General features: G+C 44.5%; 1 protein-coding gene across 1 annotated transcript in view; it reads right to left on the reverse strand.

Annotated features, from left to right (window-relative positions):
- Positions 1-737: 737 nt before the first annotated feature.
- The window catches only part of barx2 (BARX homeobox 2), a 13279-nt gene continuing 1576 nt past the window's right edge, over positions 738-12440 (reverse strand). The window contains exons 2-4 of the mRNA XM_076141079.1: positions 7607-7925; positions 4638-4722; positions 738-4245 (exon numbers count right to left, since the gene is read on the reverse strand). Of these exons, the coding sequence (XP_075997194.1) occupies positions 3940-4245; positions 4638-4722; positions 7607-7925 (710 nt within the window). The 3' untranslated portion in view covers positions 738-3939. The remainder of the gene's footprint in view (positions 4246-4637; positions 4723-7606; positions 7926-12440) is intronic.

Here is a 12440-nt window from a genome sequence, read left to right on the forward strand (position 1 = left end):
CTGACACACACAGCCAATTCAACCCTGGCAAAGGGTGACAAAGCTGATTCTGAATAACCACACCTCTATGACAAATGAGCACAGTTGTTAGGAAAGATTTGTGCCATTAATCACACTGATGACTGAGACTAAATGTGTTATTCCCTCTAATTTGGCCAAATGTGGACTACGTGAGGGTTAGGACTGAAACTAAAAAACGACACTGAAAGCAAAGCATCCTGTGCATGAACCCGGGTGCCTCTCACAGCTTGTTTTTACGCCCCATGTTCCGGCCTTTGCAAGCGTGTGTTTGCTTCAAAGAGACAACACCCACTCACTTTGTCGACAAGATGCAAACATATGTTCTGAAGTCATGCATGCATGCATTGGCATGGTTATTAGCGTATATGTCAAATAAACTTTTCTGACATTTCATCCTACTGGCGCATAGAGTGTAGAAATTATCCATCAAAATTATTTTTAAAGTACTATTCAACTAAACGGGGTGGGATTGCTTTCTGTTTCATGCAAGAAAATGCCATTAGTATTTATTATCTATTTATATTAATTTACAGGAATGGATCATTTGCAGTATAGTGACATGTACGGATCAAACTTTACACATTAATGTCATTTGGGAGGTATTTGTTTAGAAATATTTAGTGTTTGCATGGTTGTCTTGGATGTTTTAGAGGTGCATGAGTATAGAGAAATTGAAATAGTCTAAAATGAGAATATAAACTCTGATCAGGAACGACTTTTATTCATTTCAAAGGAGAAAAAAAAGACAACAGTAGATAAAAAAAGCTGCCGAGACAATTGTAATCGCCACCTATTCGCGACTGACAGCAGATAATGAAAAATCAAAGTGCTCAGTCACACTCGTGGGCGCTTCTGTTTTTGAATGCACACATGAAGCACGCCAAGAATGTTTACACAAGGCGTTAGGGCACAGCACACTTCACTCAGCGCCAACCTGCACTGTTTGCTTTAGAAATCATCCATGTCCGGTATCAGCCACTCCAAATACACTTTAGATGGTTAGGCAGTTGCTCGAGGTCACGGAGGAGCCCTTAGGTGCACTAAAGGCCAACTTGTTTGCTGTACAGATAAAGATGATAAATGTCACAACATGGAGCAAATGCTTTGTTCTCTTGAATGTGATTTATGACTAACTTTGACTAAGAGTAATACATCTTCAAAATATTCCTCTGTAATGGAGGTGACGGAAGGCAAAGCTGCCAGGTGTAAGTGTGTTTGATTTATACACATTCAGCATTAAGTGACAGGACAAGACACAACGCCCAGGAGTTCGTTTTGGCTGGAGAAACTGGTGGAGTAAATCTGTCAGCATGATCACAATCAGTCTAAATGAATTCATGTTTACTGAGAATGATTTTGGAGACTTCGATCAGAGATGTCTATATTAACAAGCAAAAACATCTTGGGTTTAGTTTGTTTGGGCCTACATTCTGTATATGCAGTCTATAGAACAGCTGCATAAGATTATATAAAACAAGAAGAGGACATACCTCAGCCCAGGCTTCTTGCTGTTTTAACCTACAAGCCTTAAGAGAAATAAACTACTATAGTCAAAGCAAGCATATGTATTAATCTGCCACATCTGCACCAAATTATTGATGATATCAGTGTTAAACAGATTCAATTCCTGGTTCTGTATTGGCACTAAAGCTTTCTGGTTTCTCCCACAAGTTATTTTGAACTTTTTGAGCTACCCTGATAACAAACAAACATCCGACAAACAGACATTTATGAAAGAATGAACCCCCTTGGTCGAGATAATAACGCATACAAATAAATACACAAATAGGAAACAGCACTTTTTTCTACAGACACTCATAATCGACTATTATGTCATATAATGCAAAGTGGAATTTAAATGATTGCTGTTTTATTAACTGTATTTAAATACATAAAACACACACATTTATATTGTAAAAATGGTTTTACACAAACTAAAAAAACAGCAAACAAGCTTACCAAACAAGCATTATATTATTTACATCAGAAAAATACTGCAATTTCCATATGAAACAAATAAAAATAAATCTGTATAATTCAAAATAGTGAAACTCCTCAATTTCTAATATCCAAGATGAAACAAGAAGAGTTGGAGGCGTCTAATAAAAGCACTGACGGGCAGTTAAAGACAGTGTTGTGTTAATGCAAGTCTAACATACTGACTCGGATACTCATGCAAAGCCTGCAGGCTGAAAACGTCTCTAAGGTTTTAAATGTTGAGCAGTTGCTGGATCTTTGGCACAGATGATGATTTATTCCCTGTGAGCTGTGACAGCTTCAGAGTGTGAGCGGCCTCGTGGCACCGCAGCCACTCTGACTCCATTGAAAAGAAAATCAGGGACAGCACTTCAATACACATATACAGTATATATCTGTCAGACAATATATTTATACATTCTACATATTCCTACAGTATAATACATTGTATGGCTTGGCAGGAATATTGACTTTCAGACTGGACTTAATAACACAAGCATCTCAAATAATTAACAACTTTGCGTTGTCATCTCCAAGCTACGAACCTAATGTATTTCCAGACTTTACAACAGTGTCTCCAGCAGAAACACTTCATCATTTGACACTAAAAATATATATTTGCATTTGATAGTTGTTTATCAACACTTTTAAAGGCTTTCCTTTGAGATTAACAAGGCACTGAAGCAGTGAATTTATTATTTATAATACATAGATACACTACTTTCCTAGAGATCTTTGGGCAGGGTCAGGAGTTTCCCTGATGTCATGGGCCTGTAAAGCCCTTTGAGACTGTGGATGAGATATTAGGCTGTACAAATAAAGTTGACTTGACTTGACTTGACTATAGTAAGGCAGCTTTTCGGTTGGAGGGTTGTCACAAGTGCTCTCCTTTGGTGATTCTGCACAATAATGTGGAACTGTAGTACATATTACTGACTTGTACTTTGACTGTACATTTTTAATATTCACACTCCGTGAAAGGTTCCAGTGTACTTCAAAAGATATAAAACGACATGAGAAATGAACAGGCCGACGGGCATGTCCCACAACGCAGCGCGCAGCGTGCAATGCACACACACTGGGACTGTTTTTATACCTCTCTATGCCAGTAGGGGGAGCAGAACGGCCCCTCGCAAGTCTGCAGCCAGAGGGGCTTCACACAAGTGAGAGAGAGGAGTTGACAGTCACTGATGTTTATTTAGTGCTAATGAGAAGCTAGATGAAGACGAGAAAGGAGAGAATGTGTTTGTCCCGTAAGTCAGAGAAGGAATGAGAAACATGACTTATCTCCGTTCATTCAGCAAATGCAGATTGTAAACGAAAATAGTGAATGAAAAGAGAAAAAAGGTTTCGCTCTGCCCCTCATTGAAAAAGCCTCACACACCAAAAGGCTCAAGACACTGTGATTCAGGCTTATTTGGTGATCTTAGTACAGGGCGGCTAAAGATCCCTACCGCTGGTCGTACTTGGTGCAGCTATGCTTAGTTGAGCTCTGCTCACTGGCCAAAGCTGATGCAACAGCCATATTTGGGCCAATTTATGGCAACAGGGAAGTATCAGGAGCTTAACGACTTTACCGCGTGTGCTTTTTCCCCGGCCTGCTCTTTCCTCATTTCATGTCACGTCTTTCGAGGAATACCGTTGCCTTTGCCCTGGTGATCTCTACAAATATTAGATTTTAAAGTCAGAATTATGACCGATGCGAAACAGTGTCGACGCACATTAGCTCTTTGTGTGGCACCTGTTCAGTTACACACACACACACACATAAAAAAATAGGCAACATTAAGTGGAGCTTGGATGCCAGGAATATGTTTCCAGTCAAATCCCAAAAGCAAATGGCTCTAAGAAAGAACACACACAGGCTTTTTTACAGTGATCCTGAGGCACTCTGTGTCTGTTTTCAGGTTGGCATCAGTCTTTGGTGAGTTTCTTCTTGCTTTAGCTGGCAGACTGAGACTCTGACTGCATCAGCGCTGGCAGCTCCCGCTCGCACCGCTCCATCGCCGCAGCCGGATTGTGAGTTTCCGCGGCCGTCGGAGGGGCCGGAGTGAGGTCACGGGGTTCTAAGTCGGGCGTCTCTCTGCCGCTAGCCGGCCCCGCTCCCTCTGTCACCCTCTTCCTCCTCTCCTGCTCCTCCAGCTGCGCTCGTCTCTCCTCGGCCTCGATTTCCTCTGTGGTGGGAATGGAGTTCTTCTTGGGTCGCCCTTTGGGCTTAGTTGGGGCCTCGTGACCTCCCTTCAGCACCTGGAACAGCGGGCCCACATGGACACACGCACACACATGTTCAGTAGACTCTTCTGGTAATAAATGGCAGTCACGCTCGCTATTATAGTAATTAAGAGAAGACATATTGCTCCAGGCTGCCCCCGATTGCACTCATTTATCTTTCAAGTTTACGGTTTCAGGTCTGTTTTGTTCTCTCGTTTTTGACCCGACTACCACCAAACCATCACTTCTCTTAGCGGTGTGGCAACAACCATCAGATGAAAAGATTATGTCTGTGGGGAACGTGCCAAATAATCCCCAAGACTGCAGATGCACTTGGTGGTCTTTACTTTTTTTGTAACAAAAGTGCCATTATTTCATTCCCAAATCTTTGAAATTAGAGATCATCTTCTGTGGTTCTACTTACTCACCATTTTCTTCCACTTCATACGTCTGTTCTGGTACCATGTCTTCACCTGGAGCTGTGTGAGACCGAGGGACTGAGCCAGATCTAACCTGCACAAATCACAAACAGACAGATATCTCATCAGCTTTAGGGTCTCTGTCGCCTGTGTGTTATTCAATATTCAAACTGTCTACCAATCACATAATTCAGAGGGGTAAGAAAAATCAAAGCTGAGGCTCAGACAGCACAGAGAGTCAGACGCTGTACACCTGCAGCGTCTGAGCTGTGGCCAGTAATCCAATCACAGCATTCGGAGCGGAATGATCGGAGCTGATGGAGAACCTTCTGAATGCATCTAGCACATGTGCTGGTCCATGACTAACAGGGCTATTGGGTCGGCGTGTAATGTGACACCTTCAGGAAGGGACAGATAAAGTGAACAGGGAGTCTGCTCGGAAAAAAGGGAAGGAGCAGTTATCAGGGCTTTTGAAGAATGAGATTTCCTCCTCTTAAAGTCTGTAGCGGTCAGATGAATGGACTCCCTACCCTGCACACACACACACACACACACACACACACACACACACACACACACACACACACACACCAGTGAAAGGAACTGAGTTTCATTTGATGCTCAAATAGGAGGTAAGAGTGAGAAGAAAGAGAGAGAGAGGGGCCTAAATCTAAAAAACAGAGCGACAACAAATCCCTGTGATTCAGCCAAAAGCGTAGAGCTGTGCGTGCATGTGTGCGTGTGTGTGTGTGCATGTGTGCGTGCGTGCACTTTGCTTTATTTTCGGTAGCTCAAGAGCCAAAGATTGCATCTCATCTTTCTTTCTTCATTCCTTCCGTCTTTCCCTCAATTCATCATTCTAATCAATCATTATTTCATTTATACCGTTCCCCACAGGACTTTGCTTACATTCTCCTATCTGATTAAGGAAGTGTTCTAGTTATTTCTTAATATAAAACTGAAATGAATATCCTGTTTGTGTCAGAATGTGTGTGTGTGTGTGTGTGTGTGTGTGCGCGTGTGTGTGTGTGTGTGTTGCCTTCAAAGAACAGCAGATACACAAGACAATTAAGCTGTCTATCAGGTGTCACTGGGATCCGTACCCCAGTCTGGAGCAGCAGACCAAAGAATGGAGGCGAGGAAGAGTTAATTGCAGCAGAGGAAAACACCCGACTTATTTTGGGGCATTAGCTGTATGCGGAGAGAAACCACACACACACACACATACACACTCACAGCTAGAGAAACACTTTTGAGTTCCTCCCCTGCGGGCTATTGTTACACCTCCATTTGCTTTCTCTCTTACACCTTTCAGAAGAAGAATCTCTCCTGGGCACTGAGGAGCATTTTTAAATAATGATGATAACGATTATGATGATGATGATGATAAGGCCTGAGATGAGAGCGATTTCAAACTGAATAAAATCATTATTGCTTGACGCTATAAACGTTTCAGATGTGGTTTCAAGGAACTTCTTCTTGTATTCGTTTCCGCCCACCGTTTGGCCTCGTCTCCGCTCCGACCACAGAGCTTCCATTGCCAACAAAAGGAAAAGAAAAGCGAAGGTATCTTTAGATCGTGACAAAGCAAAGTGGGGCGCTCGATGGGCTTTGATGTGCGGCTTTGAAAGAGGATTTTGTCTGTTGATGCTCCTCTGCCAGCTGTGTATTTAATTAATATTCAACAGTGTCGAGAATTAAATATTTTGACAGGACACAGTATTTTGGCACAGGCGCCTGTACGCTTGCTTGGTTTTTGATGGGTGGATCCCTCGGGTGCTCTGCTTTACGATGAGGCGTGGCTGGCTGCCATCGGCTCCAGGCAAACCACCGCCTGATCTATTTTAATATTGCATCGTGGGAGTTTTTCCACCACGATTGGATGTAAATGTGACATTACATTTCTTCTGATAATGCTGAATGTTGATCCCTTTTTAGATCAGATGCAGTAAGACGTGTGTGTGTGTGTGCGTGTATGTGTGTGGGTGTGTGTGTGGATGCAACTTTTGTATTTTCTTTATTTTTCCTCTCTGAAAAACACAGAAAATACCCACAAATCACCTGATTTAACGCAAATGTCCGTGAGCTGACGTTGTTTGGGGTTTATCAGTGTTATTGAGGGTTTACACTGGAAAAAAGACTCTGCAGGCCAAATAAAGAAGTGAGCCATGCAATAAAAATGGAAAACCTATTACAACCTTATGTCAGGTCCTACAAACGACCTCGGGAATGGAACATAAGACACGGGTGTTAAAATGTATATTACTTCATCTCATTGTTGAAAGCTGCGCTGCGTTTAATATTCACCTGGACATATGGTACATGTTTGGCAGTAAACGGCTGTAGTACATTTCTGTCTGCTTGTGTTGGCCTGTGTCCCTGTTTTAATAAGGCTGTGTCTCTGTGTGTGTGTGTGTGCGTGTGTGTGTGTGTGTGTGTGTGTGTGTGTGTGTGTCTGTGTGTGTCTGTGTGTGTCTGTGTGTGTCTGTGTGTGTGTGTGTTTTGCTATGGAAGCGCTCAGGGTTAAAACGTAGCTCTTGTCTCGACTAGAATGTGCTGAGGTAATGCGATGGCTTTAAGAAATTCACATTACACGAGCCATTCCCCACAGGAGAACTGAAGAAATTATGATCTTTGGTGAACCGCCACTAGATGACTGCATTTGTGGGTTTGTGTGCAGGTGTGTGTGTGTGTATACTGTATGTGTGTGTGCCTATGCTGTAGTGTTACAATGTGCACTATGCCAGGAATGCCGGTTATCAAAGTGTCACTGTTGCGTGATGCGTTTATGACACTGTCAGCTCTGTGACAGGTACAATACCTCAAACACATCTGCGGTTACTCCTCTGGAGATAACACGACATCATGGAATCATCTCAGCTATGAAGCTCGTTTGTGTTTACGTGCAGTGATGCGTTGTGATGTTCTGGGTTGTGCGTGTGTCATCAAAGTCCTAACCGTGCTGAACGTGCACTGACCTGTCAGGTGTGGACAGGTACTTCTGCTTCTGGAACTTCTTCTCCAGGCCCATGAGCTGCAGCTCGGTGAAGATGGTGCGGCTGCGGCGCGGCTTCTTCAGTCGCGGGGTGCTGCGCTCCGTCTCGGACTCGCTGCTGATGCTCAGGGGCGTCAAGCTGGGCGAAGGGTCGGAGCCCCGCGGGTGGTGCTGAGGGGAGAGCAGGGGCAGGTGTGAGGGGAGCCCGCCCGGAGAGGAGGCCCGGGGCAGCGTGGGGGTCAGGTTGGGGGGCTGCCGCGTGATGACCGACAGGAGCGGGTAGGCGCGTAGTGAGGAGGAGCCTGGAGGAGTAGACACACCATGTTAGATAGAAGAACAGACATCTACTTTTGAGGCGTATTACTTAAATATTTGGATTTATTCCATTGTTTTCCACGTGGTGCTACAGTACTTCCTACTTATCATGTAGCTGTCAGGTCAAATACAAACCTTGTATCTGTTTGTATCTTCCATCTCTAGGACAACAATGTAAAAAGAGTGTTTGCGTTTCATATGATATCAGATTTCCATCCTTAATTCAGCCATAAAATAAAGGAGAGATGAATCGAATGCAGTGCAAGACAAAGGGCTGGAGTGTCTTAGGTCTTATGTCCTCCTCGGTTGCCCTGCTTGTATCGTTATCGACCGTCCCTAACGGCTCAGACAGCCTCGTCTTTAATTGCCCGTGTTTGCCATGAAAAGTGTTTTGCTTTTGACCTCTTCGGTGTCGAGGGCTGCGATCCCGATGACGCAGGCTGTGTTTCACACCTGCTCCCCTGAACCCTTCAGATGAATGATTATTTTCAGAGGTTGTTGCTTCGCAACACAAAAACCGCGTACACACACTGAACCTAATCGTGTCCCCACATCTTAAGTCCACACATAACACTGTCATAAGCTGGCGCTGTTCATCTGGTGAACTCGGCCTGCCTGTACTCTCTTTTCTCGCCTCCTCTCTCGCTTTTGTCACAGCCACACACACGCACTCTCTGCTCTTTATCGGCGCAGATGAAGACCGAGGCTGAACAAGACGCCAGAATCAATAAAAAAGTAGTGCTCTGTCTGGAGCCAAGATGGGAGGGAGGGAGGGAGGGAGGGAAGGAGGGAGGGGGAGCTGGAGGATGTGGTGGAGGGCAACCACAGAGCGCAAAGTGAAAGAAAATCTGTCCGAAAAATCCTTATGGCTTCAGATATATACAGTATATATATAAAACCCAACAAATCTAAATTTACAGGCAAACTGAGCACGACGCAGGATGGGAGGATGAAGAAGAGGAGGAGGAGGAGGAAGTAGATCCGGAAAAGAGCAAATACGGGACTGTGTGTGTGTGTGTGTGTGTGTGTGTGTGTGTATGTGTGTGTGTGTGTGTGTGTGTCCTGTTTAAAGTAACTATAACTAAAGTATTTTCATTTTGTGCTAGCTTTGACTACATTTCAGAGGTAAATATTGCATATTGTATCTAATGTATTGTATCTCTATTTCACTGATTGTGGTATGGATATGTGGTACAGTATTACTATATTAATTGAGGTAAAGGATCAGAGTTCCATACACAGATGTACACACTGTAAACACTCGCAGCTCGGTCATGTCCCTGGCTTTTATAGCCTTTCTTTGATGAGTAGTTCAGGACTTTTGTTGCTTTAGGCCCATTACGAAAACTGATGTTCAAGCATAAATGTGGGGGGGGGGGCGCTGTAGAAGAGTTGTGGTTTTTATTGCATTAAACACACGCAGACACACACACACACTCACACACACACACACACAGGAAACAGAACACATGTCCATCCACTACGGTAAATCGTGTGCACAAACTATGATCAAATAGACAATAAATCCCACTATTGCAGTGAGGCATAGGGAGGTTAATCACACACACACACAAACACACACGTAGGCACACTTGCTCTGTCTCAAAAACACACACGCTGAGACACACAGCAGACACTGCCTTGGGCTCATCATGACATCATGCTGAGGCACTGAGCTCATCGCTAATCCCCCCGATGTGAGATTACTGCCGTGGCAACAGGTCGAGACAAGAGGTCCTCTTCTCCCAGGTTATGGCCTCTTTCCTTCCATGTCTTTTCCCCGAATCTTCAAGTTTTTTCCTCCCTAAGCAGGGATCTCACACAATTCAGTACAGCAGAATAAGAGTGAAGGGAAGAGGAAACAGGGCCCGGTGTCAGTTTGAATGAGGACACGTCTCAGTTTGTCTCGCCGCTCCGCCCGGAAATCTCCTGTCAACGAAAAAAGGCTGGAGGTCGTCTCCGGAGCGGGAAGGCGAGTGAGAGACACAGGGACAAAGAGGGCGAGAGAGAGCAAAGAGAGAAATGTCAACCCTGGTGGCGATGTTCTACTGACAGCAAAAGCTCTCTCTCTCTCTCTCTCTCTCTCTCTCTCTCTCTCTCTCCCTCTCTCTCTCTCTCTCTCTCTCTCGCTCTCTCTCTTCCTTTGAGCCACAGATCTGACAGGTTGTTGACAAGTGTCAGTGTCCTGTCAATAGTCCACAAATAAACTGTTTGAGTAACTGCGAGCGCCTCCCTCGCCCTCCCCCCGATGCGATACTCTTGATAATCACGGTTAGAATGCGGAGAGCGACACAAGTGCTGCTGGTCACCATTACAGGAGACATGCCTGCTAAGAATAGATGAAGGAGCTAAAGGCTGTTTGTTAAGTCTTCCTTTAATGCTCACAGTGCAGCTCTACCAACACACAATTATAATTAAAAGACATATATTTACCTCTATTACCTATATTATTATTACTCAATATAAATTTTCTGGTTGTTTAAAGTCTGATATTTCCTCCGCGCTCACCTGTTCCTGAATGCAACATTAGCAGCTCTTTCCTCAGTATGATGATGACTCATGACTTATCTATGACAAGCGTATATGAACTTTTGCAGTGTTTTGGGTATAAACTAGGTGCTGACAGCTTGAGAGGTGTTCAATTAGACAGGTTTGACTCTTTTCTCTCTCTCTCTCTCTCTCTCTCTCTCTCTCTCTCTCTCTCTCTCTCGCTCTCACCCAGCAGCCGTGCCGTGCCCTTTGAATGTAAATCAAACACCGTGGAGGAGGGAAGGGCAACAGGCCGCGCAGCTTCTTCATTCTCTCCAGCGGCTCCTCTGCGCTTTAATTAAAATCATTCCCCTCCCAGACTTGACAGATCGGAATTATTTAATACCTGTTCTCAACAAAAGGGAGATAGCAGTCGGCGGTGTATTGTTGCTAACATGAGATGAATTTTGCAGACAAGGCTCCTTCCATTGATGAAAAAGGTGTGACGTTCCTTAACTAAGTGTTTAACCTGAAGTGATGCACACAGATTTTCTTGTGGCATCTTCAATCAGCCCGAGGCGCAAACTACTTTTATAACAGATTCATTGCTGATCCTTTGTCTAGATGGAAAACATATAATGGTGGTTATTGTGTGGAAATGTGTGGGCGATGACAGGACATCAATCGCATATTTTTTGTCTTTGTGTGTGCGTGCGCGCGTGCATACTTGCCCGCTTGTTGACGTGGGTGTAATCAACCTTTTCCAGCCAGCTTTATAATGTAATGGGAGGCGTCTTGTCTGCAGCGGATTAAGGTTAAAGATGAGATGAAAACCGTTTGGCTCGCTTGGATTTCTATAAGCTCTCAGCTCCGTAGCCAGTACCAAACCAGTGCACCCAGAGGCCCTCGGGGGGGTGCACACACTCTCTTTTATACATTTTTCATCGTGCTGTCAGGTGAGATTACACCACAGTTGATCTTTATCTCCCTCACCTCTTCCAGAAGACACCACTAAAAGCCCAACCCTGAGTCCCGCTGAGAGACGAGACTCCAAATGAAATATTGTAAACTGACATTATGCTGTTCACTGTCAGATTACGGATCAGTGCCGGGTCAGGACTCGCTGTCCCTGACTCGACACAGAGAGTAAACAGCATGCGCGTGAACATATTTACTGTATTTCACTTCGAGTAAATACGAGACCGGCTGAGGAAACGTGAGAGCACGAGTATCATAATCATGTGTGAAGGTGCAAAATGCAAGAGGATCGTGCTGATATGGCGAATCGATGATATATAACACAGATCCAACAAACAATTTGTCATCACCCCCTTAGGTAACAGCAACACTCCCCTCTAGCGGCCTCCACTGGTGGCAGGAGGTCACAGCATGTCATCCTTTCCAGGATAGAGAAATTGAAACTTTCACTGTTTGGGGACTCTGTGTGTGTGTGTTGTGTGTGTTTGGTAGCGGTGTTGGTGGTGGTGGTGGTGATGGTGGGGAGGGGCCGGGGGGACGGGGGCGGCCACCTCCTCTTTGGCTCAGGACCTGTAAACCTGCCTGCTTCTATATCAAGCACTAAAAGCCATTGATGTGAGGGAATATAGTGTGTCTCACACCCCCGCAGCTACAAATAAGTGGTGGGCACAGTGTTCTGATATGCAGGGGCGGGTTACTCTATCCATTTGAACAGAGGGGTGCCAAAGCCGAGTCATAGTGCCCTCTAGCATACACCAATCCATATCAGAGAGATGAGGGAATTGCTTCCTCTATTTTTATCCACCCGTCGCTGTCATCATCAAATTGCAGCGGCTATTATTTCAGCCTTTGGAGCAATTATACTAATGGTTACTGGAGTGTGCAAGTAATCTTGGACTAGTTTGGATTCATGAGGAATTACAATTAAGAGGCGGTCAAGAACCTTTGTTTTTTATGAGGGGGAAGAACATTAAATGTGCTGTGCTGAGGGATTTTTGTCACTTAAACTCCGGTCCTGTACGTACTGCTTTTAACCACGCTGGTGTAATAAGGCT

Source organism: Genypterus blacodes, unplaced genomic scaffold (genome assembly GCF_046128005.1).
Source record: "Genypterus blacodes isolate CSIRO-AG114 ecotype Tasmania unplaced genomic scaffold, CSIRO-AGI_Gbla_v1 ptg000003l_1, whole genome shotgun sequence".
Classification (NCBI taxonomy): domain Eukaryota; kingdom Metazoa; phylum Chordata; class Actinopteri; order Ophidiiformes; family Ophidiidae; genus Genypterus; species Genypterus blacodes.